General features: G+C 47.0%; 1 protein-coding gene across 1 annotated transcript in view; it reads right to left on the bottom strand.

Moving 5' to 3' along the window:
- The window catches only part of NOTCH4 (notch receptor 4), a 50,625-nt gene that overhangs the window by 17,688 nt on the left and 8,860 nt on the right, over positions 1-24,077 (bottom strand). Inside the window, exons 5-17 of the mRNA XM_053291702.1 lie at positions 23,681-23,803; positions 16,629-16,784; positions 15,098-15,283; positions 12,039-12,146; positions 10,897-11,010; positions 10,212-10,413; positions 8,174-8,319; positions 7,878-8,030; positions 6,061-6,209; positions 5,169-5,256; positions 4,502-4,735; positions 2,784-2,896; positions 200-612 (exon numbers count right to left, since the gene is read on the bottom strand). Coding sequence (XP_053147677.1) covers positions 200-612; positions 2,784-2,896; positions 4,502-4,735; positions 5,169-5,256; positions 6,061-6,209; positions 7,878-8,030; positions 8,174-8,319; positions 10,212-10,413; positions 10,897-11,010; positions 12,039-12,146; positions 15,098-15,283; positions 16,629-16,784; positions 23,681-23,803 — 2,185 coding nt within the window. The remainder of the gene's footprint in view (positions 1-199; positions 613-2,783; positions 2,897-4,501; positions 4,736-5,168; positions 5,257-6,060; positions 6,210-7,877; positions 8,031-8,173; positions 8,320-10,211; positions 10,414-10,896; positions 11,011-12,038; positions 12,147-15,097; positions 15,284-16,628; positions 16,785-23,680; positions 23,804-24,077) is intronic.

Here is a 24,077-nt window from a genome sequence, read left to right as displayed (position 1 = left end):
ACTGCCCCCCCCCCGCAAAAGCCAGAGATGGAAAAACTGGAAATCTTATCTGGCCTTGGGGGGGAAAAGGAACCCCTCCATATCCCACTCAAAATTTTCCAGGTTTCCTCCCCGCCAGGCTTCAGATCTGTAGCCAGGCATTGCGCAAGGCCTGTGCCCCCCACTTCCCCATTTGTGATGCCCCCTGGTGGCAACTCACTTGCACTTCATCTGCTGGCTGCAGTCAAACCCATCGTATAGGCAATCCTCATTATCACAGTGACGCTGGCACTGCCCGTCTTGGAAAGCCCTCCTGCAGAGCTTTGGACATCTCTCCCAGGGGTCAAGAACTCCCAGGGAACAGTCACCTCCGTCCCAGTGGGTCTCGGGAGAGCTGCAGGCCCGGTCGCAATGGCCGTCTCTGGCCACCTGCTGGCACTCAAAGGCAGTGGTGATGTTGGTGGCAGGGCAGGAGCCTGGAGAGCACTGGGGCAGGCGGCAGTCTGGCCCGGAGAACCCTCCCCTGCAGAGGCACCGGAGCCCAGATGGACGGGAAATGCAGAGGCCTCCATTGTGACAGTAGAAGGAGCTGCAAAGAGGGGCCTGCTGATGACAGGTGGCTCCATCGTAGCCCTAGGAAGGGGAAGAAGATGGTTGGAAAACATGGAGGCAGTTCACACGGCTAGGCACTGGGGAGCTGGGCACATACCCAACATAGGAAGCTGCCATATACCGAGTCAGACCATTGGTCCATCTAGCTCTGTATTGTCTACACAGACTGGCAGCGGCTTCTCCAAGGTTGCAGGCAGGGGTCTCTCTCTCAGCCCCAGGGAGGGAACTTGGAACCTTCTGCATGCAACTAGGCAGATGCTCTTCCCAAAGCAGCCCCATTCCTGAAGGGGAATATCTTACAGTGCTTACACATGTAATCTCCATTCAAATGCAACCAGGGTTGTCCCTGCTTAGCAAAGGGGAGCATTCATGCTTGCTACCACAAGACCAGCTCTCCTTCCATTTTTGATCATATATGAACTAAAACCTAAGGAGGAGGAGGAGGAAGTGATGGTGTGGGTTACCCAACACTTTTAACCAGCAAATTACCCAGGGTGGAGGAAACACCATTGGAGGCTGTGCCTGCCTCCCACACAGTTGCTTCCCGCTACTCCTACCGAGGTTTTAGCTCACGTATGATCAAAAACAGCTCCCAGAGCTGGGTAGGATGCCTGTTCTACCCAATTCATGGTCATGTGAACTGCCTAAATGACTAAGCTGCTTTCTCCATAGCTCAAGCTGTCTTACAATAGCAGGTGATGAAACAAATAGAAATACAATTAAAACACCCAAACTTCCCCCTCCTCGCTGCAGGACCAATTTACCGCTACTAATGTTACAAACATTTATAGACCACTTTCCACCAAAAGTGTTCAAAGTGGTTTATATAGAGCAGGGCAGCTCAACATGGGCCCTCCTGCAGATGTTGGCCTACAACTCCCATAATCCCTGGCTATTGGCCACTGTGGCTGAAGATCATGGGAGTTGTAGTCCAAAAGCAACTGGGGCGGGGGGAAGTTGAGCAGGCCTGATATAGAGTAACCAATAATAAATAAATAAGATGGTTTCCTGTCCCCAACGGGCTCACAGTCTAAAAGGAAATATAAGGCAGACACCAGCAACAGCCACTGGAGGGGTGCTGTGCTTGGGTTGGATAGGGACAGTTGCTCTCCCACTACTTAATACAGGAGAATCGCCATTTAAAAAGGTGTCTGTATTTTTATCCAGGACTTGGAAACTGGCCTGTGGCTTATCAGCTAGCGGGGAGGCAATCAGGGTGGCAGAGAGATTGGGGTGGTTGGGAGGCTGCCAGAATGGAGAGTGGCAACTCACCCCAGCGCCACAGGCACCGGAGGGCTCAGTGCTTGCTTTTTCTTGTGCAAGGAGGGCATGACCCAGATTGAAAAGCTGGTGGGAGAGTAGAGGGGGGTTCACCTCCTGCAGTGGTCCCCATTTGGCTCATGACCCCTGCCTGTGCTATTTACCCAAAGGAGCTTTATAAAACTTGTTTTTAAATTGTTTGGCTATTTAATTGGTGTTTTATGATGTTTTAATTGTTAAATATTTTATGCAGTTTTACAATTTCTGTTTTAATTGTTAATTGATTTTAATGGTGTTTTAATGTAAACCGCCCTGAGCCTTTTGGAAGGGCGGTATAAATTTTTTAATAATAAATAAAATAAATAAATAGTAAATAAAAGCTTGCATTTGCTCCAAAGAAGGCTTTGTTAGTATAAATGGCATGTGTGTGGGGCAGATGTGATCCAGATCAGGACCGCAGAAGGGGGAGGCTTAAAGGACCCCCCCAGCCCCAGCCATGGTCCTGATCGTTCCCCCTTGTGTGCTACTTACGCAAGAACAAATGAACACGTCAGGGCTAAGGAAGTGGATAACGTCATGTTAAGTTTGGCCAAAAGCATGCTTACATTCTGGCAATTCAGAGGATGCCTCTCAATACCATTTGCAGGGGGGCAATCGCAGGAGAGGGGGCCTGCCTTCACCTCTTGCCTCTGGGCTCCCCAGGGGCATCTGGTGGGCCACTGTGTGAAACAGGATGCTGGACTGGATGGGCATCCTTGGGCCTGATCCAGCAGGGCTGTTTTTTATGTTCTTATGTTAGCTCCCATTTTATTATTACTATTATTATTATTACATTTATATCTCGCTCTTATATCTGGCTCACTAATTTAATTAATTTAGAAATTAAGCACTGACCTCACCCCCCTCACCCCACCATCCCATTCCATTCTTACCTGGGGACAGTGGCAGGTGAATCCAAGGGGGTCATCAGGCACTGTATCACAGCTGCCACCATTGAGGCAGGGGCTTGATCGACAACTGTCAACCACAGATTCACACAGAACCCCTGGGTGAAGGAATTTAAAAAACAAAACAAAACCAAGTTGCTCTAATAAGAACTAATGTGCCTACTTTCCTTTCACTATCCCTTCAACTGGACTAAATCTGTTTCAAATTGGTTAGGTGGTCCACAAGTTAGACCTCTTGGGTCTCAAACGTTCATGCATCTGCCATCTTGGATTGGGGTGGATGACATCATTACAAACTACACCACTGAGGTGTCCCTATGTGTCCCTACAACTGTACCTAATTTGGTTCATATTGGTCAAGGCGTTACGAAGTTGATGGGGGGGGATACATACACGGACACACGGAATGCTGGTTGATCTCATAAGCCTACTGGAAAGTAGGCTAAAAAGCGAGAGGGACGCTATGCTGGGTTGAATAGGGACAGTTACTCTCCCACTTCTAAATATAAGAGAACCACCATTTTAAAAGATACCTCTTTGCCCAGTTGTTGTTGTTGTTATTAATAATATTGTATACCCCGCTCTTCCTCCAAGGAGCCCAGAGCGGTGTACTACTTACTTAAGTTTCTCCTCACAACAACCCTGTGAAGTAGGTTAGGCTGAGAGAGAAGTGACTGGCCCAGAGTCACCCAGCAAGTCTCATGGCTGAATGGGGATTTGAACTCGGGTCTCCCCGGTCCTAGTCTAGCACTCTAAGCACTACACCACACTAGCGTAGTTAGCATGCATTAAATAAATAATACTTGAAGTACTTGCCAAAAAAAAAAAGTAGAATTAGGGCATTTCCAGATGGCAGTTTATTCTGACATGAACACAAATTGTAATAAAAGATTTTTTGGGCATGCAGGTGATGCCAAAGATTGTGTTGTCGAGTCAGTGTTGACTCCTGGTGACCACAGAGCCATGTGGTTTTCTTGGTAGAATACAGGAGTGGTTTTGACCCCTGCTAACACAGCAAAGTGACACCTTTTGAAGGTGGTGAGTCTCCTTTTTTAGCAGGAGGAGAGTAACTGGGCCCTATCCGCTGTTGACTGTTGCTGGTGTTGCTCTAATATTTAGCTTGTGAGCCCTTTGGGGACAGGGAGCCATCTTATTTATTATTTCTCTATATAACCGCTTTGGAAACTTTTGTTGAAAAGCAGTATATAAATATTTGTTTTTGTTGTTTACCATTGTCTTCTCCCACACAGTATGAGAGAATGCCTTTCAGTACCTTCCTATATCACAGCTGCCCGATATAGGAGTTTCCCATATTCTGGGAAACACACCAGTGGGGATTCAAACCAACAGCCTCACGCTCTCTAGACTGTGCCATTAGGTGGCTTGATGTCAAAGGACATTGTGCTATTTCTTAGCGCCATCTGCTGACAATCTGAAAAATCCATGAAAACCCTTTTAAATACTATGTTTAAAGTAGGGTTTTAAAGCACTGGTTCTTTCACAGATGGTCAGCAAATGGCTCTAAGAAATAGTGTGACATCTTTTGAAGTCATCTGGATGCTCTGGAAAATCTCTCATTGCAATTTGTGTTTATGTTAGAATAAAGTGCCAGATGGAAATGTCCCCGGATTGAAATGAGTCTTCAGCATAGCACACACACACATCCTCTCCCACCTCTCTGTAGCTGACCTCCTTTCCTTTACCTGTGTACCCTGGCATGCACACACATCGGAAGCCCTCAGCACTGGACTGGCAATTGTGGGCACCAGGTTGATGACAAGGCTGAGAGAAACAGGCGTCCACTACCCCCTGACACTGCTTGCCAACATAGCCAGCTGGGCAGATGCAAGAGAATCCTTCAGGATGAGCTACACAGGTGCCTCTGTGGTAGCAGTGGACACCAGGAAGAGAACAGGGGTCCACGTCACAATTGGGCTCTGGAAGGAAGGAAGGACAGTAAGTCTAGACAAGGGATAAGCTGTGGTCCACATTACAGAGGCTGGGAGTTCAAACACACAGTTGCCATTTCTGGAGGGAGTCCTGTGTTTCTGGTTCTGCCCAGAGTTAACAACAACTTTATTGGCTGCCCCATAGCAAGTGTTTTCTGGGCAGCTCACAAACAAAAAACAATGGAATAAAACATACAATTAAAAGCACATTAAACACAAATATATATATATATGAATGATTTTTTTAAAGCCTAGGTGAACAAGAGAATCTTCACCTGGTGTCCAAAAGAACATAGTGATGGTGTCAGGTAAGCCTCATGGCGGGTACTATTCCGTAAATAGGTTGCCACCACTAGAAAGGCCATCTCCCTTGTAGCCACCTGTCTTACCTCATTTGGCAGGGGCACTTGGTTAAACCTACCTTTGGTCCCTGGTGGGCACAGGCAACGGTATCCGTCTGTTGTCTTGGTACAGACACCTCCATTTCGGCACTTCTCCTCAGACAGGCACTGAAATTGGGAAGATTCAGGGCTGATTCAGGGCCATGGAGGTAAAAACTACCACAACGACAGGGCGGCAGCGGGAACCAGTCAGCAAAGAAAAAATCTCAAGGTGCAGAGGAAATTCAAGTGCAATTTCCCCCCCAAAAAACCACAGTGCTTTGGGGGCATAAAGTCATTCATCAAGGGATACAAACTTGTAGGAAAGTGATCAAAGTACACTTTCAAAGACAGGCATAGAGCCTTGGTTATTGGGTCTGCAGAACAAGATGCACCTTGGGCTCTTCCAGATGCTGATATATTCCATCCGCTCAAACTACTACAAAAAAATAAAAAGGGGAATCCACACCAGGAAGAAGGTCTCATTATATTTGTAACACCATCTGTGGCAAGCAATAGACCTCGATCTGAACCAAAATTAGTCCAGTGGTAGAGTCAGTGAAAGGAAAGTAGGCTGACTAGTTCTTACTAGAACAACTTGTTTCATACTCCTTTTATTCTAACCTGGGTGGGGTGGGGGAGAAATGGTTATTCAACTGATTGCCCGCAGATGGTGCTATGGATATAATGTGACCTCCTCCTTCCTAGTGTGGATTCCCCATTTTATTTTTGTAATTGGAGCTGATGCTGGAATATATCTGGAAGAGCCTTTTGTTTTTTGCTCCCTGATTCAGAGCCAAACTACATGTTAATAGCACGGGAAGTCCCATGACATTGGAAGGTGATCAGGAAATCCTGACACTTCTTGATCATCCAACAACTCTGGGTTTTAGGAGTTTTCCCACATGCATTGGCTGGACCTACCAAGCTCACCTGACAGCCCTTTCCCCCGCCCTGATCTGTACAATTGTCTCCAACTTGACTTGTCTTTTTCTGGCATTGCGATCCACTCCAGCCTGGGGGGCAGAGGCAATGTGGGGCAGACTCCTCCACAACACATTGGCCTTCATTCTTGCAGGGGTCTGTTGAGATGGGTAGAAAGAAACAGGGATTGAAAATAAAAGAGGTAGGGTTCCCCTCCCCCAACTTACTAAGAAATTCAGCAATGCCATTTTTTTTAAAAAAAAATTGATAGCATTCCTGTGCTTTGATTGAAGTACCTCATGAAAAAGCAGAATTTGAACATCTGAGCCACAGTGATCCAGAAATAGGCAACACTTAACTTGCTGTATTTCTGCCCGTTAAGGTGTCAAAGGCACAGAATCCCTACCAAAAATAAAGTTGGCCATGAATGTTGTATGTAGCCCAGTCCTATGTATGTTTACTCAGGAGCACATCCCACTGTGTTGAATGTGACTTCCTCCATGAAAAGGATTTATAGGATCAAGTGAAATGTCTGACTTCAGAATTTGACAGTAAATCCGATTCTATTCAATTTGGACGTAATCAGAACTGTGGATCCCTTTCCCACTGCAGGTGCTAAATAAGTATAGCATTGGACCAAACTATATGTGACATAGGACGTCCATAATTACTACCACCATTTTTTAGCCTACTTTCCAAAGGAAGAAAGCTTAGGAGATCTGCATCTGTCCTCCTCTAATAATGTTTGGATTTACAACTGGAGACAAACCAAATTCATAGCACAGAGACGGGCACCCTAGAGCAGGGATACTCAATGTTGGGCCCCCAGATGTTCTTGGACTTCAACTCCCATAATCCCCAGCCCCAATGGCCTTTGGTTGGGGATTATGGGAGTTGAAGTCCAAGAACATCTGGGGGCCCAACATTGAGGATCCCTGCCCTAGAGGACCCCAACAGGATTCCCCTCCCCACCTGATCCTCCCACTGTTTCAAGATGGCAGCCACTCAACGTATAGGCAAAACTCCTTTGTAACTTGTGTTACCCCTTGTAATTAGGCAAAGAGTCACCTTTCAAAGTAGTGATTCTCTTTATGTTTAGCAGTGGGGAGAGCAACTGGACCTGTCCAGCCCCAGCACAGCATCCCTTCAATTGATGTTGCCCATATAGGGTTTTGTTTTCGCGTGTTGCTGGTGTCTACCATGTATTTCTTTTTAGACTGTGAGCCCTCTGGTGACAGGAAAACATCTCCTTCCTGTCCTTATTCTTTTTTCTATGTAAACCACCTTGAGAACTATTTGGTTGAAAAGCAGCAAATAAATAAATAAAATGTCCTGACAGTCAGTTATAAACCAAATTCACAGCACATGGGGGACGGGGGCAGGATGCCTAGGTGAGAGTTATGTTGTTTAAAAAAATTAGGAAGTATTCTCCATTAGTTCTGCTTAGCAGGCCCACAGTCAGTCTAAAAGTACAGAGAGGGACACACAAAAGTAGAGGGGGGCAGAGAGCTTGCAGTCTGGAGCATGGATACATTTCTGTAAAAAAAAATGAGGAGGGGCAGAGAAAAATTTGGGGGGCTGCTAGTTAGAGCTACTTGTGGGGTTGTTTTTTTTTTTGTTTTTTTTAAACAGAAATCAGCCTCAGGGAGATGTGAATTTGAACACAGCAGTAATGCAGGGAGGGGGAGGCAATATGATTTCATCTTATTCTTGATTTTTATTCATGAAACTATCCTATTGCATTTTAAAAACACCTGAGAAGAAACTTTCACTACCCCTGGATGTTCAGAGAGTTTACACAGCGTCTGCAGCTGCCACATACTCACTGGGTGAGCAAAGGTCCAGGGTTATTTGGCATATCGGTCCTGTGTAACCCACAGGACAGTGACAGCTGAAACTTCCAGGGCTGTTGAGGCAGGATCCAGAATGGAGGCAAGGGCTCGATCCACATTCATCCACGTCCTTGTTGCACGTTGCACCTGGAGGGTGGGAAAGGAGCAAGAGAGGTGGCCATCTGTGCATGGAAGTGGAAAATGAGGCAGGCTAGGATGTGAGACAGCACAGGCCAGGGTGACGGGCTGCCCAGGTGAGGGCTGAGGCTTGGGATTGAGGGCTGTGTTACCTACGTAGCCGCTGGGGCAGATGCAGTTGAAGGCACCCCGATGGCTCTGGCATGTGGCCCCCTGGTGGCAAGGTCTGGAATCACAGGCATCTATCTCCGTGCCACAGTTGTTACCCGTCCAACCTGGTGAACATAGGCAGTGCGGTCTGTAGAGAGGGACAAATAGTCAACATTTCCCCCCCTAACTCTGTGCCCTTCTTAGCAGCACAGCACATAGAAATTTCTACCATCCACTCTGTTAAACAGGCCTGAAACTTGGGGTTTTTTTTTGCACCATCGAACATGGATGGTGCTAAACAAACACATACATAGATTTTCCGGGGTGTTTTCCACACAGGGCCTTTAAAAGCCCTTTAGCTTGCATCTCCTCAAGAATGGAGGGGGTGTGTCCACATATCGGGCAGGTTTACCCCCAAGTCCCTGTGAGCTATCAGGGAGCACTTCACACACAATTCGGGTTTTTCAGTGCGCATTAGAGTGTAAGGTAAAGGTAAAGTGTGCTGTCAAGTCAATTTCTATTCCTGGCGCCCACAGAGCCCTGTGGTTTTCTTTGGTAGAATACAGGAGGGGTTTACCATTGCCCCCTCCCATGCAGTATGAGATGACGCCTTGCAGCATCTTCCTATATCGCAGCTGCCAGATATAGTGCCAGTGGGGATGCGAACCAGCAACCTTCTGCTTATTAGTCAAGCATTTCCACGCTGCAACACTTAAGGTGGTGCATTAGAGTATAGCCCGGTTTATATCCAGAGCTTTAAAAATCCACATTTTGCATTGCCTTTTTTGGACAACTTTGAGTTTGCAGTAAAGCCTGCTGTGTGAAGAACGCCCTGGTACAGAGATAGATTGTGAAGAAACCTTTATTCCTTTACTATCTGTATGTTTGGCTGTTGTAAACAAAGAGGGCCCATTTTAAAAAGATGGCTGCCCTTGGCATGCAGGGAATCTGGACTGGTTGTGGTGGTAGTCGAGGATCAGGTTAAAGCCGAGGGGTGCGGCTGCCACCTTTTTGCTGGCCTGGCTCCTCTGCCTTTACTTCACTGCCTGACCTGCAGGAGTTTAACAGGTGAGCGGTTTCCTTACATGGAGGTAAAGTAAGTCAAAATCCTTTACCTGCTTAATTTCAGTGAGTGAGGCTGCTGCTAATGGCATTGGGGCTGGGCCAGTTAAAATGGGTGGCAACTCTAGGTATGAAGAGAAAGGCAGGCTGTGGACAGAACATTTTGGAAAAGCAAGAGGAGCAACTTCCCCTTTAATGCCACCATGGCACATACCCAATCCAGGAATGGTAACCTGATAAGTGTGCAAACATATACACAGGAATATGGGAAGCTGCTTTATTTATATCAAGTCAAGCCATGGGTCCCTCTAGCTCAGTGTTGTTTACACACAGACTGGCGGTGACTCTTCAGAGTTTCAGGCAGGAGTCTTTCCCAGCCATTGTGGTTTTAATCTGACTTTTTAAAAAAATTAGTTAATTTTATTACTTTTATTGTATCTGTGTCTATCTTGTTGTGAGCTGCCCCAAGCAGTAGTGCACTGGAGGGGCGGGGTATAAATATTTTAAATAAATAATAAATCCATAATATGGTAGCTGGAGATGCCAGGGATTAAATCTGGGACCTTCTGCATGCAAAGCAGTTGCTCTATCACTGAGCTATAGCGCCATCCCTATAATTTGAAGGGAGGGGAGCAGAGCCAATTGGCAGAGTGGAAAGCCTGTGAATTCCTATCCTAGCTGCTAAATGTAGCCATTTCCCCAAATCTCATAATTATCAGTGGAGAAGTGGAATTTATTAGACCAGATGCCTGGCATCTTGAGGGTCTAGTCAGTTTCAGAATCAGAAAAGGAAGTTATTGATTGCCAGGGCTTTACGTCTTTTGCAGAAATCTGAACACGTGCATAAGAACTTATCCTGGTGAGTCCTAGTTACGATCAAGTCCTGAGGAGTGGAACTTAAAACCTATGCTGAGTCCACCATGGTTACATCCATGAACCGTAACTTCACATCGCCTCTTGCCCTCTCACAATCCATACCCAGACTCTGTCCTTTGGCAACTGCCCCCGTTGAGGCACTGCCAATTCCAGCAGGGGTCACTGAGCTCTGTGCAGCGGAGTCCTGTGTAACCCGGGGAACAAACGCACGTGAAGGAGCCTGGTGAATTCACGCAAGTTCCGTGACCACAGGGGGCACTGTAGCAGGGGTCCACGTCTCTCTCACACTGGGGCCCCTCGAAACCTGCGGAAGGGAAAGTCTTGACTTTGTCATGGGCCTTAATACAGATGTCCATGCGTCTTCATCTCTCTTTTCCCTACAATTCCACTCCATCCCAAATTGAACCCTAGAAGGCTGGGGAAACCCCAGAATGTCCAACTTTTGCCTTGAGGCAGAACCCTTCTGTGAACAGAACAAGCTTATTTATTTATTTATTTATTTATTTATTTATTTATTTGTCAAATTTATACCCCGCCCAAACTTACGTCTCTGGACGGCCCATTCACAAGTTCACACCCATGTGGAGGGAGAAAAAGAATGGGGTGAATTGTGAGGCAGAGGCGAAGCTCATCCAGCTCTGAAGTTCACCCACGTCCTTCCAGCACCCACCAGTTAAGGAAGGCCATTGATGACTCCTGCTCACGGGCCCTTCTCAGATCTCGGAGCTGGTCCATTCCTCTACCAACCCACTCACCCATATGGGCACAAAGCACACTGGCCTCTTACCTTGAAGGCACGTGCAAGAGAAAGTCCCGGCATAATTCTGGCACCGTCCCCCGTTTCTGCAGGGGCTACTGGCACAGCTGTCCACTTCCACCATGCATCGGGGTCCCTCGAAACCTAGCCAAAAAGAGCAGAAAGTCAAAGGCCGGGATAAAAAAAAGTGAAAATAAATAAAAATAAAAATTTAATCTCAGCGTTAGAGAAGGAAAGGACCTTTTTACTACTACGAAGAATATTTATAAACCGCTCTTCAACCCAAGCTCTCAAAGCGGTTTACATAGAAAAAGAAATAATAAATACATAAGATGGTCCTCTGTCCCCAAAGGGCTCACAGTCTAAAAAGAAACGTAAGGCAGATACCAGCAACAGCCACTGGAGGGATGTTGTGCTGGGGCTTGATAGGGCCCGTTGCGCTTCCCCTGCTGAATATAAGAGAATCACCACTTTAAAAGGCGCCTCTTTGCTGAGTTAGCAGGGGCCGACCTTGGCGGTGGTTCAGTCTGACCCTCTGCTCAGTGCAGGGGACTGGTACAGCATCTCTGACAGATAGTTATCCAGCCTCTGTATGAAAACCTCCAGTAAAGAAGAGCTGTAAATGAGGTGGACTGTTCCACTGTTGAACAGCTGTTGCCAATGGGAAACTCCTCCTAGTGCCATCTAGCTTGAAATCCTTCCTAATGTCATCTAGCCTAATATCTACCTGCTTCTGTCAGCCCTTCAGATATGAAAAGATGGGGAATGGGGATCATATCTCGCCTTAGTCTCCAGGAGACCAGGAGAGCTGGTCTTGTGGTAGCAAGAATGACTTGTTCCCATAGCTAAGCAGGGTTTGCCCTGGTTGCATATGAATGGGAGACTTGATGTGTGAGCACGGCAAGATATTCCCCTCAGGGGATGAAGCCGCTCTGGGAAGAGCAGAAGGTTTCAAGTTCCCTCCCTGGCAGCATCTCCAAGATAGGGCTGAGAGAGATTCCTGCCTGCAACCTTGGAGAAGCTGCTGCCAGTCTGTGAAGACAATACTTGGCTAGATAGACCAGTGGTCTGACTCAGTATATGGCAGCTTCCTATGTTCCTGTGTTCCTCTTCTCCAGGCTAAACATACCCAGCTCCTTCGGCTGGCCTCTCCTCCAATTTCCCTCACTCACCTGGAGGACATTGGCAGACAAATCCATGGCTCTGTGGAAGGCAGGTTCCCCCATTGATGCAGTGGCCTCTGGTGCATTCTTCCATTTCACACAATGACCCTGTGAAGCCTGGAAAGGGGGAGAGAGAAGCTTCTTTAGGGACTAGGAAAGGCTCAAGCTTTGCACTGTATGGAATAGTGGTCCACAAGGAATAGAATCCAACAAGCTAGAGAACCCAGGAAGACCAAGAAATTTAAGACTGGCAAACAGAAGTACTTTTTCACACCATGCATAACCAACCTATGGAATTCTCTGCCACAAGATGTGGTGACAGCCAACAGCCTGGATGGCTTTAAGAAGGGTTTAGATCAGGCCTGCTCAACTTAGGCCCCCCAGCTGTTTTTGAACTACAACTCCCATAATCCCCAGTGACAGTGACCAATAGCCAGGGATTATGGGAATTGTAGGCCAACAGCTGCAGGAGGACCGAAGTTGAGCAGCCCTGGTTTAGATAAATTCACGGAGGAGAGGTCTATCAATGGCTACTAGTCAGAGGGCTATAGGCCACCTCCAGCCGAAGAGGCAAGATGCCTTGTAGTGGCACTGCGGAAGATATGGCGAGGAAGCCTAGCAGTGTGATCCACTGTTACCCTCTGCACATGTAGACTTCTATACACTGCTTACATCCATGCAATTAAAGGGTTCATTCTAAGCCTCTCTAGCCTTAAACTTTAGTAACCTTGTACTCCTGGTTTTTTAATTGAAAACTGTATATCCACCTGCATGCCTGTATTCATATTTTGAGTTTATATTACTACGCCAATTAGTACAGCTAGTCATGGATAAGGTTTACTTAAAACATATGTGCTAATCACCCACCTGGGGCAGGGCACATGGGAAGATGCGCTGCCTGGGATTGGCATGTACTTGGGCCACTGGCCAAGCGCATTGGTCTCACACAGGCTACTGATGGGGGGGGGGCAACAGCCCCTTGTAACAGTATAAGAAAGACCCACAAACACCCCAGTAATTTGGAGCTTCAGCGTAGACCGAGACCTGGGAAGGTGCTATGCACCAGCTGGCCTTATAGGGGCCACATCTTTTTCGTCACCACTGGGGCTCCCCAATGAAAAAGATCACGCCAGATCAGAGACGTATGCTTTATCCTTTGTTCTGTAATCCTCTTTAAAACATTATTCCGCTTTGTCTAATAAAACCACTTTGGCATTTACACTGGTTTGAGCTTATTGCCTCCGAATCCCAGAACATGTTGGACACTGGCTGGCCATAGGTGCCAGTACATGCCTCTAAATACCTGTAGCAGGGGAAGTAATAGCAGGAGAGAGGGCATGCCCTCAGCTCTTTCCTGTGGGCTTCTCAGAGGCATTTGGTGGGCCACTGTGGGAAACAGGATGCTGGACTAGAGAGGTCTTGGGCCTGAGGGCTGTTCTTATGTTCTTATGACCAGAGTCCTCCACAGAATCATTATGGGTGAGGTGACAATACGAGGACTGAAAGGAAATGTGTTACCAGTGGCATGCTATCATCCTCTGGATCAAAACGCAGAGAGTGACCAGGGCCTGGACAAACAAATCAGAGAGGTGTCAAAGCGAGACAGTGCTGTAATGATGGGTGACTTCAATTACCCTCACATAGACTGGGCAAATTCACGTGCAGGTATTGACAGAGAGGCCAAATTTCTAGATGTGCTAAATGACTGTGCCTTAGAATAGTTGGTTGTGGAACCAACTGGAAAGAAAGCAACCTTGGACTTAATCCTGAGGGGTGCCCAGGACCCGGTGCAAGATGACAGAGTTGTAGAACCACTGGGGAACAGTGACCATGGTGTGATCCAATGCAGCTTATATACAAGTGGAGCATTGCCAAGGAAATCCAACACAGAAACGCTGGACTTTTGAGGAAACTTCTCAAAAATGAGGGGACTGTAAAAAGGAAGCTGAAAAGGGAAAGTCATGAGGGTCAGATCATTCCAGAAGCATGGAACTTATTTAAAACCACAATACTAGAAGCTCAGTTGGATGTATAGCAAGGAGGAGGAGAGGTACCACCAAGTTCAGGAGGATGCCATGGTGGCTAACAAATAGAGTCAGGGAAGCTATAAAAGGGCAGAAGACTTCCTTCAGAAAATGGAAGTCCTGCCCAAGTGAAGAGAACAGAAACTCTGGCAAAAGAAATGCAGGGAGACAATAAGGGATGCAGAAAGAGAGTTTGAGGAGCATATAGCTAGAACTGTCAAGGGGAATAACAAAAACTCCCTTAAATATATCAGAAGCAGAAAACCTGCCAGGGAGGCGGTTGCACCCTTGGATGATGAGGGGGTGAAAAGGATTATTAAGGAGAATAAGGAGATCGCAGAGAAGCTGAATGAGTTCTTTGCATCTGGCTTTAATGCCTATATGAGTTTTCTTCTGGGATGTGAGTATGTATGTTTAAAGAAGAGAGTTAGATATTTGATCTACGTCTGTTTATTGCAAGGTCAATAAACCTTGCGTTCACTCCACAAACCCAGTTTAAGGGGAGGGGTAGTTTGGCAGGTTAACCGCCTGGAGGCCACTGGGCTCACCTGCGAGCCCGGTGGTTCTCACAGTCAGGAGAAATTGGGCTAGGCTCCCCTAGCCCAATTTCGCCTGATCATGGGAATAGCCTCTATATCATTATACAAGCCTCCAGTTGATTGGTCCATGCATTAGTTGGCCACAGATTCAGGATGGCTAGATGGCAGAGCAATGGGAACCCAAACAGGGCTGTCATCTTTTCCTCATATTCTGTTCTCTATCATGTAGAAGTGGAACATGGAGCTGGGGAGTCAAAGCACCACTACCACCACTGCATCTGGACTGAAGGTTTCCATTATTATACTGCTCCTCCTCCAAGAGGTACAAGCATTATCCCCTCCCAACAACCCTATGAAGTAGGTTAGGCAAAGAGTGTCAGGCCCAAAAATCACACAGAAAGTTTTGTGGCACAGCCGGAATTTGTACCCAGCTCTTCCCGGTCAAGGCCCAGAACCCTGACCATTACACCATACTGTCAATAATCACGTTTTCCTTGCTCCTTACCGGAGAGGCAGAGGCATTGGAACTGGCCCAGCAGGTCAAGGCAGGAGCCTCCATTATGGCAAGGCTGACTGAGGCACTCGTTGAGGTTTGATTCGCAGCGTGAGCCCGTGTAGCCCTCAGGGCAACGGCAGGCAAAGGACCCGGGGGTGTTCTGGCAGTGCCCGCCATGTTCACACGGATCCGAGTCTGAAATGGGAATGAGGAGGAGCTGAGAGGAGCAAAAGTGGATAAAGAGGGGCCGTCGCTCAGTGGCTGCGCATCTGCTTTGCATGCAGAAGGTCCTGGGTTCGATCCCTGACAGCATCTCCAAGTAGGGCTGAGGGGAAGCCGCATCTGGAACCCTGGAGAGCGGCTACTAGCAGACAATACTGAGCTAGCTGGACCAATGGCCTGACTCAGCATAAGCCTACTTTCTGTATTAAAAACATGACCCTCTCCTAAGACAACCATTCCTAACTCTTTTTGCTATGATAGAAATGAGTCAGTGAAATGGTTAAATGCTAACTGAGCAAAGAGACACCTTTTAAAGGGGTGATTCTCTTATATTTAGCAGGGGGAGAACAACTGGCCCTATCCAGCCCCAGCACAGCATTCCTCCAGTGGCTGTTGCTGGTATCTGCCTTATGTTTCTTTTCAGATTGTGAGCCCTTTGGAGACAGGGAGCCATCTTATTTATGTATTATTTATTTTTCTATGGAAACCGCTTTGTGAACTTTGGATGAAGAGTGGTGTACAAATATAAATAGTATATAGTAGTATAGAAATGTCAGCCGCAAACACCCATCCATCGAGGAGGCTGCCCTGCTGTGCCTCTGAATGAGTCGTTGCTCTGATTAGCCTCCACTGAGAAGTCGAGGTGGTTCACTGTGCCACGCTTCTGGCAACTGGGTATTCAGTTACTATCCATGTACAATATCTAATGATTCATGCAGAAACACAAAAGGGAGGGGGCTTATTAGAGGGCAGGTCATTCTTGTTTTCTCTCATGCTAATAATCTGGATGAGCTGTCATGACCCCAGATCTAGGACCCCCAATTGGGAGATGAGACAGACAGTTCAGGGGATGAGACAGGGCGAGAGGACCCTGTGACACACCCCCCACACCAAGAGAACCAAGGAAAACTGAACTGGCACCTCCACAGTGACACAGTGACACACCTCCACAGTGACACAGGACACAGCCCTGCCTCAGAGCAATCCTTTGAGGACCTGCCAGCCCTAGTAGAGGTGAGCTTAGAAGACTGGGCAAGATGGCTTTATGCAACAGAGTCTTCCCTAGGGAAGGGGTGGGGCCAATTCACCTTGCCTGGGTAGCGGCCATAAAAAACAGCAGTCTGCTCCAAGCAGCTGCTGGAGCAACATCTCTCTTAGGTTCTTAAACCTAGCCATCTTTCTTTCCTGCCTGGAGCTATGCAAGGTCCTGACCCTTTCCCCCCGTAGCTGTCTGCGTCCCTCTCTAGGCAGGGATTCCGGCTTGACCTAGAACGGGTTACTGAGCTCCATCCCACCCACCCGGCCCCACCCACCTTACCCATCTGGCACTCATTGATGTCGTCATAGCACGTGGATCCAGCATAACCTTGCTGGCATGTGCAGATGGCATGTCCAGTCAGATGGTCAGTGTCACAGTGTGCATCAGGATGACATGGGCTGCTGAGGCAGGCATCGTGCAGATGGCAAAGAAGCCCTGTGGAAGCAGGTAGGTGTGGTTAGCAGAACTACCCTTGTAGGAGCTGGTCCTTGGAGAAGCACAAAACCCCCAAATCCCATGCTCTGGTGTCCTCCGCAACACACATCAGCACCACATGACTTCATACAATAGCCCCAGACTACAGCGTCTCCTGCAGTAGTCATTGGTAGAGTTGTCTTAATGTCACAGAATGTTAATCAACATTCCAACTGCTGGGGTAGGGATGGGGAAAAGCTCATTCATGTTATATGGAAAAAGAGGGGAATTGAAGGAGTCTAATGGGAGTGTGGGTAAAATATAAAAAATGGCTGGAATGTAAAACTCCATTATGGGTTCCCCCGATTGAAGCTTTGGCACGTAAAGAGACAAATATGCAATCTGAATGGTGTACCTATAGGGATCTGTTATGTTTTCAAGAGAAAGGCTGTAAATTAAAAAACCTAAACAAAGTACAAAGTTTGGTTAGTAACTAGTTTCAGTACCATCAGCTAAATGAAATTTATAAGAAGGATCTTAAAGTTGGATTTGAGAATCAAATGTCGAGATTCAAGAAGGAGTTGTGTGAAAATGATGAAAAAATTGTCTCTGAGATGTATAAGTTGTTGCTTTTGGAGGAGACAAGAGATGAAGTGGTTAAAACGACTATGATAAAATGGGCTCAAGATGTGGGTCATAATATAGATACGGCTGCTTTTTAATTATGGAAAACTTATTTAAAGTTCACTGCATGTTACACTTTAAAAGAAAATTATTATAAGATGATGTATAGGTGGTATTTGAGACCGAAAAAATTAGCATTAATGTATAAAAATGTTTCAAACAAATGTTGGAAATGTGGACATTGTGAAGGAACTTTTTTCCCTATGTGGTGGTCATGTGGGAAGGCAAAGGCCTTTTGGGATATGATATATAATGAGCTGAAGAAAAAATTTTTAATGACATTTCCTAAGAGGCCAGAATCCTTCCTGCTGGGAGTAACTCAAGGACTGTTCTCCAGAAGAAATTTTACATTTTTTATGTATGCAACCACGGTGGCTAGAATAGTATATGAGCAGAAATGGAAAGACAATAAAATGCCCTCAAAAGAAGACTGGTTGATAAAAATTTTGGAATATGCTGAGATGGCAAAACTTACAGCACTTATAAGGGATGAAAATTTGGAATGTTTCAAAGAAGATTGGGAACCATTTTTACTTTACTTAAAGAACTATTTTTCTAATATGGACTTTTCTTCAGTAGGGTTTGAAATATAGTAATAACAGCAGGTTGGGTTGGGTAAAATCGAGTAGCAGTGTGGAGTATGTATGTTTTGAATTATTATAGCAATGGTTTATATGTATAATTAACATAAACCGCGCAGACAAGTAAGTGGGAAGTCAATATTTACTTAATCAAATACATGAATGTAGTTGGATTGTAAAGCTATTGTAAAAGCCAATAAAAAATTTAAAATGCAAAAAAAAAAAAAAAAAAAGGAAGAAAAAAGGAAGAAAGAAAAAGAGGGGAATGAGAGGCAAAATCTTGAGGCAAAGCAACCAGAATTGTTTGTAGTATATAAACAAACTCTCAGTCTTCCATTTGTCATCTCTCTCTGAGTCCTCCTCCACTGTGAGGAGCCCAGCCCTTCTCTCTAAGAAGTATGGTCATTACGAGCTCAGCTTTATGGGAAAAGGCTGAAACTCAATGGTAGGACATCTGTTTAGCATTTTATTTATTTATTTTTACATTTCTATCCCACTCTTCCTCCAAGGAGCCCAGAAAAATGGGGTTTTTTTAATCCTCACAACACTGTGAGTTAGATTAGGCTGTGGGTTAAGTGACTGGCCCAAAGTCACCCAATAAGTTCCATGGCTGAACAGGGATTTGAAATCTGGTCTCCCCCGTCATAGCACTCTAACCACTACACTACTCTGGTCCCAGATTCTTCAGATAGGGCAGAGCAACATTCCTGCCTGAAGCCCTGGAAAGCCACTCCCAGTCCAAGTTGACAGTACTGAGCTAGATGGATCAGTGGTTTGACTCAGTAGGCCACAGTTTCCTATTATCTGCATGACAAATATCCCAGGTTCTGTCCAGGGGCATAGCCAGCCCGCCGGCAGCCTGTGTGCGGCCGTGGTGGGTGTCCCGATAGCCCTGCCCCCTGCGTCTGATGCCAGACGCAGGGGATAGCCACGCCCCCGCATCTGACATCAGACGCGGGGGGCGTGGTCTGGCTCCCGAACGAAGCCTTGAGGCTCCATTCGGGAGTTGCTGCTGCTTGCCGTTTTTAACTGCTGAAGGGGCCACGCGGCCCCTTCGGCAGTTAAATGAAGGCTGGAGGTGCCTTCGCAGCACAGCCCAGGAGCGGCTCTTCCCTGCAGGGAAGAGCCGCTCCTGGGCTGTGCTGCGAAGGCAGCCCCAGTCTTAGCTCCTGAAGGGGGCCGTGCAGCCCCTTCAGGAGCTAGTTAGGCTGGTGCTGTGTTTGCAGCAAACATCCAGGAGCGACTCTGCAGGGAAGAGCCGCTCCTGGCTGGCACTGCAAACGCAGTGCCAGCCTTAATTTAGCTCCCGAAGGGGCCGTGCAGCCCCTGCTCGGGAGCTAAACTAGCCTCCCCGCGTCTGACGTCAGACGCGGGGCGCGTGTCGGGGCCGCTCTTGCGGCTCCTGATTGGCCACCGGCCCGGGTTCTTTGAACCCGTTGGCCCAATGGTGGCTCCGCCCCTGGTTCCGTCTCTGGAGTCTCAAGTTAAAGGATAAGTAACAGGGCTGGGAAGGACCTTGCTCTCCATGAGACCTTGTAGAGTCACATTCATTCACACAGTACTGAGCTAGATGAAGCAATTGTCTGACTCATAGGACTTTGCTAAGCTGCTGTGATGTCACAAAGCATTATCAAATTCTAGTTGCTCATGGCCGTGTGTCAGAACAGAACATTGAGAAGAGAGGCACCTTTTAAAAGTGGTGATTCTCTTTATTTAGCAGGGGAAGAGCAACTGGCCCTATCCGTCCCCAGTACAGCATCCTTCCAGTGACTGTTGCTGGTGTCTCTCTTCTGTTCCTTTTTTAGATTATGAGCCCTTTGGGGACAGGGAGCCATTTTAGTTATCTATTTGTATCTATGTAAACCACTTTGGGAACTTTTTGTTGAAAAGCGGTATATGAATATTTGTCGTATTCATACAGTACTGGGCTAGATGAACCAATTGTCTGACTCATAGGACTGGCTAAGCTGCTGTGATGTCACGAAGCATTATCAAATTCTAGTTGCTCATGGCCAGGTTGCAGAACAGAACACTGACACAGAGTACAGCTTCTGTCAAGGAAGTGCAAGGTCTGTGTGGCTAGGTAAATTCCAGGCACAGGGCAAAGAGAAAGGAGGTGTGGAATGCCGTGGCAGTGTTACAATGTGCTTCTAGGGGTGTTATTTACATCCGGTGTTATCGACTTCGAAGATCAAAAGATTATGACCACTGCAGAGCCATAAAAACAAGGAAGCATATTTAGGCTCTAGACATTAGGAGGCATTCCCTAACTGTAACAGCTGTTTGACTGGGGAGCATCCTGCCTCATGCAAGGGTGGGCCCTCCTTCTCTGAACGTTTCCAAACAGAGTCCGGCCAGTCTAGCAGTTTCCTGCACAGAGCAGAGGGTTGGATTAGAAAACCTACAAGGTCCCTTTCAACTCTAATACTGTATGGCCGCATTCGCACGTAACATGGAACCACAGATGAATGGGCCTGTGGTTTTGCAGATGTTCATCTGAATGCGGGCAATCTAGGTTACGGCAACTCAGGTTATACGTGGCGATGAAACTGAGAGTTCAGATTTGGAACTCCAATCTGATCCCTCGGGTTGCAGTGACCTTCGTCGCCTCAACCCAAGGTTCCAGGCAGCCTGCGGTACGTCTGAATTCGGAGCCGCAGGCTGCTTCCCCTGGAACTGGAACTGAGGGAGGAAGCTCTGCCCTCAGCTCCAGTGTGATTGGTTGTGTGGGCTGTCCTTCAGTAAAGAAGGAAGCACGCACAGCCAGCTCCCCCTCCTCTCTGCAGACTGCTCTCCAGTAAGTCTGAGTTCGGACGAGAGGGCAGGGGAAGAAGGGGCCGGAACCGCGGATCCAATGGACCCGTGGTTCCATGTTACATGCAAATGCAGCCAATGAGTCTATGATCTCTAGCAAAGTCTCTTTCCTAGATACCATCAGAGAATTAGCTCTCCTATAACAGCTAGACTGTTTTTATGTACATTTTGCTACAGCAGGAAGAGAGTGGATAATTAAGGAAGCTGGGAGCTTCCAGTTTTCTTGTTTACCCATTCTTCTTGGCGGCTAGGGGACAGGCAGCTGTTTAAAGGCATTAATGAGGTCACTAACTATGTTTCTGAGATCCCTTCCCTCATGATGAATCTGTATTTTTCCTTGGCTGCTGTACCCTGAATCGGTGCTTTCAGAGAACTTTCTGCAGCAACTCTGAGATCTTTTTCTGTCCCACAGGGTTGTTCTGCTTTGACACTTTTAATGGTTTTTCTGTGGACAAAATCTCTGGTATTCAGGCTGACTTGGACTCCACTATTTCTGCAAGGTCTATGAAGGAGGTGTCCAGCGATCCCTCTTGCAGTATAACAGTGGTGCATCAGCTGGTAACCTCCAGGATTGGCTATTGCATTGCGCTCTATGTGGGGCTGCCTTTGTACGTAGTTCAGAAACTTCAGTTAGTTCAAAATGTGGCAGCCAGATTGGTCTCTGGGGCAACCCGGAGAGACCATATTATGCCTGTTTTGAAACAGTTACACTGGCTGCCGATATGTTTCTGGGCAAAATACAAAGTGCTGGTTATTACCTTTAAAGCCCTGAACGGCTTAGGTCTGAGTTACCTTAGAGAGTGCCTTCTTCTGCATGATCCCCACTGCATGTTAAGGTCATCTGAGGAGGTCCGTCTCCAGTTACCACCGGTTCGTCCAGTGGCAACTCAGAGGTGGGCCTTCTCTATAACTGGCCCTCGGCTGTGGAATGCACTCCCAGCAGAAATCCGTAATTTGAGTTCATTCCTGGCCTTTTTCAGGAGAGCCCTTAAAACCTGTTTGGCCTGGCCTTCCAGGGTTTTTAATTTGTTGTAAATTGTTTTTAACTGCTGTAAATGTTCGGCCTGATTCTCCAGGGTTTTTAACTGTTTAAATGTCTTAACTGTTAATTAGTTTTATGCTTATTTTATAGTTTTGATTTTAATAGTCTTGTTTTTACTTTGATGTAAACTGCCCTGAGCCATTTTTTCTAAGGGCGGTATATAAATCAAATAGATAGATAGATAGATAGATAGATAGATAGATAGATAGATAGGCAGGTAGGTAGGTAGGTAGGTTCTGGCCCAGGGGTGGGAGACATCTGGCCTCAAGCAGCCAACTCCATTGAGTCATTGAGGCTCATCAGCAAGACAGGACAAGAGTTCTTGATGCTCCTGCTGTTGCTAAAGGATGTTCTTACCTGCGGGCCAGCAAAAAAGTCCCCCACAGGTCACATCTGGTCCCCAGGCCTTGTGCTGTGCAGGCGTGATCTAGCTCACGATTGTCTTTACTGAGTGGCAGCAGTTCTCTGGCGTGTTAGGCATATATTTTCCAGCTTCCCCGCCCTGAGTCTCCCTCCAGTCCCGATGACAGTCCTCCAGATCATACCTAGAGTAGCCAGCTGTGGTTGCCCCCTAGGAGGAGCCCTGGAGATCTGGTGTTTCCCAGTGAAGCTCCTGCCCCCACTCTAAGAACCCAGGAATGGAGGTGATGCCAAGCCAGGGAGGCTTAGCCCCATCTCTGAAGACAGAGCGCTCACCTAGCTGTTTGGGGCTTCTCTCCTGCTAACCTGGCAAAGAGGCACCTTTTAATGTGGTGATTCTCTTTATTTAGCAGAGGGGGAGTAACTGGCCCTATCCACCCCCGGCACTGTACCACCAGTGACTGTTGCTGGTGTCTATCTTATGTTTCTTTTCAGATTGTGAGCCCTTCGGGGACAGGGTTCCATCTTATTTGTTTGTTATATCTTTGTGTAAACCGCCCTGAGCCATTTTTGGAAGGGCGGTATAGAAATCGAATGAATGAATGATAAGTCTAGTCAGGAGGAGGGAGTAGCCAGTTCAGGCAGCTCCTCTAGACCAGGGATTCTCAACATTGGGTCCCCAGATGTTATTGGACTTCAACTCCCATAATCCCCAAGCCCAGTGGCCTTTGGCTGGGGATTATGGGAGTTTAAGTCCAATAACATCTGGGGACCCAATGTTGAGAATCCCTGCTCTAGAGCAGGGCTGATAAAAAAAACAGGGGATCATGGATGACAAGTACAAGAAATGCAAAGAGAAACCTGTGAACAACCTAGAACAGTAGGCAAAGCGAGAAATGCAGAGTCACAATACAGGATACAACAATACTCCACATGTAATCACAAACTGCAACAGGCATCCATAATACAAAGGCAAGTAAATACAAACAATGTGGGCTAGTGAAAACTCCACAGACTCAAAGATGTCGTTCTTGACAAAAGTTACTGAGATGCTAGTGGTGCCAAATAGTTGTTTGTTTGTTTGTTTTTTGGCACCACTAGCATCTCAGTAACTTTTGTCAAGAATGACATCTTTGAGTCTGTGGAGTTTTCACTAGCCCACATTGTTTGCATTTACTTGTTTTTGTATTATGGATACCCCTAGAGCAGGGCTGGCCTGAAGATCCAGGAAGGGGCAGGGCTCTTGCTGGCTACATAACACCCTCAGTAAGCACCAGCCTTTCGCTGGTTTGGAAACTCCCTTTGTGCTTGTGCCTCTTGCTAGACCAGGGTATGGACGACTGTGGGAACAGAGGGTCACGTGGGAACAGAGTCCAGAGTTCTAGGTGTTCAGTATGGTTGGGAATTTAAGGGAGATAGGTGTGCTTGCACCTTACCTGTCCAACCTGTGGGGCAGTGACAGGAAAATGATCCGATTCCATCCTGGCAAGTGCCCCCATTGTGACACTGATGGCCCACACAGTCATCTGGATTCACCTCGCAGTATTGCCCCGTGTAACCTGTAGAGGGAGACAGTGAGGAGGTGCTAGCAGAGCCACTCTCTGTGTATGGCCGCCATCTTAGTTATTAACTATGCTTAACCATTGTCTAAAGGTTTCACAGAATGACTATCTTGAACCTTTGTAGATAAGATCGATAATACCTCTTCCCTCCCATTATGACATAGAGCTTGTCTCTCCTCCTGCCCAGGACTAGGCCCCTATAAATTTTACGGTAAAGGTAAAGTTGTGCCATTGAGTCGGTGTCGGCTCCTGGTGACCACAGAGCCCTGTG

The sequence above is a fragment of the Hemicordylus capensis genome, chromosome 2 (genome assembly GCF_027244095.1).
Source record: "Hemicordylus capensis ecotype Gifberg chromosome 2, rHemCap1.1.pri, whole genome shotgun sequence".
Classification (NCBI taxonomy): domain Eukaryota; kingdom Metazoa; phylum Chordata; class Lepidosauria; order Squamata; family Cordylidae; genus Hemicordylus; species Hemicordylus capensis.
Note: the sequence above shows the minus strand (reverse complement) of the source record. Positions and strands in the feature narration are given on the sequence as shown.